The sequence below is a fragment of the Rhagoletis pomonella genome, unplaced genomic scaffold (assembly GCF_013731165.1).
Source record: "Rhagoletis pomonella isolate Grant_MI unplaced genomic scaffold, Rhpom_1.0 Rhpom_scaffold_00012, whole genome shotgun sequence".
Classification (NCBI taxonomy): Eukaryota; Metazoa; Arthropoda; class Insecta; order Diptera; family Tephritidae; genus Rhagoletis; species Rhagoletis pomonella.
Window position 1 is genome coordinate 24,697,482 of NW_023458566.1, and position 3,613 is coordinate 24,701,094.

At 35.1% G+C, this 3,613-nt stretch overlaps 3 protein-coding genes across 3 annotated transcripts in view; 1 reads left to right on the forward strand and 2 right to left on the reverse strand.

The window, feature by feature from the left end:
- The window catches only part of LOC118748172 (polyhomeotic-proximal chromatin protein), a 428,336-nt gene that overhangs the window by 405,329 nt on the left and 19,394 nt on the right, over positions 1-3,613 (reverse strand). The window lies entirely within an intron of this gene.
- Positions 1-3,613, forward strand: part of LOC118748179 (protein OPI10 homolog) — a 6,694-nt gene that overhangs the window by 2,677 nt on the left and 404 nt on the right. The gene's annotated exons all lie outside the window — the stretch shown is intronic.
- LOC118748180 (protein OPI10 homolog) lies at positions 7-2,856 on the reverse strand. The gene is made up of 3 exons (XM_036482544.1): positions 2,730-2,856; positions 2,303-2,662; positions 7-206 (listed from the first exon to the last, which is right to left on the reverse strand). Exons 1-3 carry the CDS (start codon positions 2,841-2,843, stop codon positions 9-11), a joined length of 672 nt encoding a protein of 223 aa, XP_036338437.1. The 5' UTR covers positions 2,844-2,856; the 3' UTR covers positions 7-8.

The window sequence follows — 3,613 nt, forward strand, 5'->3', positions numbered from 1 at the left end:
CCGTCAAATCAGTATTTCCAGAAATTCGGATTTTGAGCCATTCTTCGCTGAAAGTTTGTGTACCAATTTTGTAACGTGGACAGGGGCACCAGAGTTTCGCTACTCAGTGGCGGAAGTTGTTGTGGAGTCACCGTAAAACTGGACGCATAATTGAAAAAACTTTCTAGCATTTTTTGACTAAAGTGCAGATTTGCATTGGCGTTTTGCTGCAAAAAATAGTAAATAAATGTTTCATTGTTAGTGGATTAGTTTTAGTGATCTAGTGGAACATACAGCAGCGTTCAAAAACCTTATAGTGTTCTTGGATCGTGGTAATCAATCTGAAACCCAAGTGTGCAAGGATCATATTTAAATTAGGTTAATAAAGTAATGTAAATATAACACAAAGGTCACAAACCAGAAAAGCAAACAAGCATTTAAAAAAAACTTGACAGTCGGTGCTTCAATGCTTTGGTTATACAGTTGCCCATTTGATCGAGCTATTTCTTAGTCGGCCTTTTTTGATTTTTAAACAAACTTAAATTATTCCAAATATCAGAAATCGAAAAAAGGTGGAGCTCAAAAGTACATAGTTATCTATGCATTTTATACCAGAAACATCTGCTTTACTGTTTTGGCGATATGCTAAAGCTGTAAAGTTTGTAAAGCTTGAAATACTTTAGCTATTCCTATAAGTTCGGTAAAAAAGAATATCCACTTGTGCTCATTGAATTAGTTACCAATATGGTGGAGTGCAAAATGGACCTATGTATGGAATGGACTTCCGAGTTAAAATAATTGAATCGGTGAGTTCGAAACCTGGCATGTCTAAAAGCACTTTTTGGACTTTAAGTCATTTTAAAAGTTTGCTTGAAAACCAAAAGGTATTTATTTTTTAGTCAGTTATTCTTCATACCATACTATTAGTATCCAATTGGTAATCTTCTACAATGTATGTACGTATTTTTTAAGCTTTGACCGTTTAAAGTTCATTGTCCATGTTATTCGATGTTTAATTTAAACACTGTTTAAGCTTCAAGCCTGAAAAAAATGCAGGGAAATCGTCGTATGACGAAAAATGCAAGTTGGCGAATACCCTAACGTGCTATGGGGTGATTAGGAATCTGAGAACGTCTATTGGGGATTTAGGCTCATTTCTTGCTGCAAACCTGAATTCTTTGTATGATTTGTTGTTGCTTATTACTCCTTTGACCTCCCGTGAGTAGATAACGCATACTTATTATTATTTTCCTCTAATATTCGTACTCAGATTTATGAACACAACTGCATGTTCATGCATATGTACATTAGAGTGGTTAAAATTTTTGAAAAAAAAATTCAACGTAGAAAACCGGGCACCCGCTTGGTTTTTTCCAATTTTCTCTGTACACAATAGAGGATGCTCAATTACCTTGAAATGCGTACTATATCGTTTTGAAACTTTCAAAAATACTGATTTGTATAAAAAGCTACCATTGCCATGACACCTGCAGCTGGAAATATTTTTCCAGCTAATTTACGTTTGAAGTACTCTTCGGTTGTTTAACCAATTGTTTGGTTAATATATCTGTGTTCGTATGGAAAAGTAGCTTATGTCGAAAGGCTGGCTTTAGTATAATGCGGCATTCCCTTTATTCTTTAAACGACAAAGACTTTTTTGATGAGACTTAATAAGAATATTGACTTGCTAGTATCGGAGCTATTTCTTGCACGTTTATTTGCCAAAAGTTCTCAACGGCTCACCGCCAGTGAGTCATTCGCAATCGTATGCTGCGAATGCCGATTTATACTAAAGCCAGCCTTTCGACATAAGCTACTTTTCCATACGAACACAGATATGTACCCCTGCCCATTTGAATTCAAAACGAACTTTACTCAAATTCACTCGGAATTGAATAACTTTACATGAGCATCCTCCAAGTTTATACCTAGAAATGTAAAGTTAGGTGACAGCAACTCTTTCGGCAAGAGTAAAAACTTTGGGAGGGGCCCCGAACCCTATCTCTGAAAAATTTTATTTTGGACCACTCTAATGTACATATGTATTGCGCCTTATCCCGAGTTTCGCCCGAAAAACTCGAAAATTTTTCATCCGCCCATAGTAAATAGATGGCGACAAAAAATGAACCGGTTCGGGAAAAATGAAACTCATGATTAGGCTCATTATGTATGCTTTGTTTAAGATTGGCAGCCGTAACTCTAAATATGTATGTATTTTCAGTTTTATTATCAAAGTAGATTTGATACTGCATAATTATGTTATGACTGCTTCCTCTTTTTATTTTAAGCATATTTACTGGGTGTTTTAATCAATTCCACTTACCACTGCCGGCGTTAGGTGAGAAATTGTTAGCTCCGGTTCCACTGATATACCAATTTGTGCAGTACACGAAATCTCTTGTGCTCCGAAAATCATGCCGTTTTCCGCTGCCTCCAGTTCATTACTTTTTTTTAACTGAGATATTTTAAAGATCGCTGACGGTTTGGCGTTGGAGACGTAGCCCAAATATTGCCATGTTGGAGCTGAATTTGCATCAGGCCAGCTAAAGTATACCGCGGCTGCTGTACCTTCGGGAAGCGCTGTTACACCAGTCAAGAATACCACAATATAGTTCACATGATCAATGTCTGGTACGTTGATAACAACCTTATTCTCATCCACGGGTGTGAAGTCGGTTTGCGGCTACAAACATAGGGATTCGTTCTATGTTTATAATTGGTAAATTGAACAATAATATCAGCACACTTACCAAACGTCCCGAAATTATCAATCCAAACATCCTAAACGTATTTATCCACGGAAAATCAAATGATGTTCTAGAACAATTGACAAAACAACGCGTTGTACCTGCTTGTTGCCGCATAAATAACAACAAGCGATCAGCTGTTTTCCAATATGCTTTAACCGCAAGGTTGCCATCACCGCAGCTAATTGCGCAACCAATATTGCGCAATATTATTTTAATTATTGCGATTCCTTCTAGAATTTCGCGTGTTCGTGCGCAGCAAATTAACCAACCGTTCAGCTATGGGAAAATTAAAAATGCAGACCAATAGTACTTTTTACGCTGATTTCAACTATGTAAATATTATTTGCCGCAATTAAAAAGTAAAGAAGATATAAGGGTAAAGAAAATTTTTGTGATATTTTAAAATATTAATATTTCTAAACTGCGTAACCCATTAAAAAAGTAGTGACATAAAAATAAAGAGAGTTAATCTGTCTTTAAATTATTAAGTAGTATTTAAGCCAAAAATATTAAAAAACAAATAAAATGTTATAATTTGTTCAAAAAATAACCTTTTTTAGAAAAAAGTGCATAATCAATGCTAAAGACATATAAAAAATTTAGAAAGTGCAAGATCTTACCTTTAATTTGATATACATATTTTATTATGATATAATTTTGAGGCTCAAGAATTCAGTGATAAAAAAATTAAAAGCTTTTTACAGAATCTGTAGAACTTTATGCCAATATAAATATAATAGGGATATTCATATAAACGCGTAAATGCCTCGTAACCACATAACCCCGTAAGCCTACTTAATTTTGCATGGAGAACCGGTTTATTAATGAGGTTTAGAGCATGATAAAAACATAGCAAGGTATAACCGTTCTCTCAATTTGTCGGC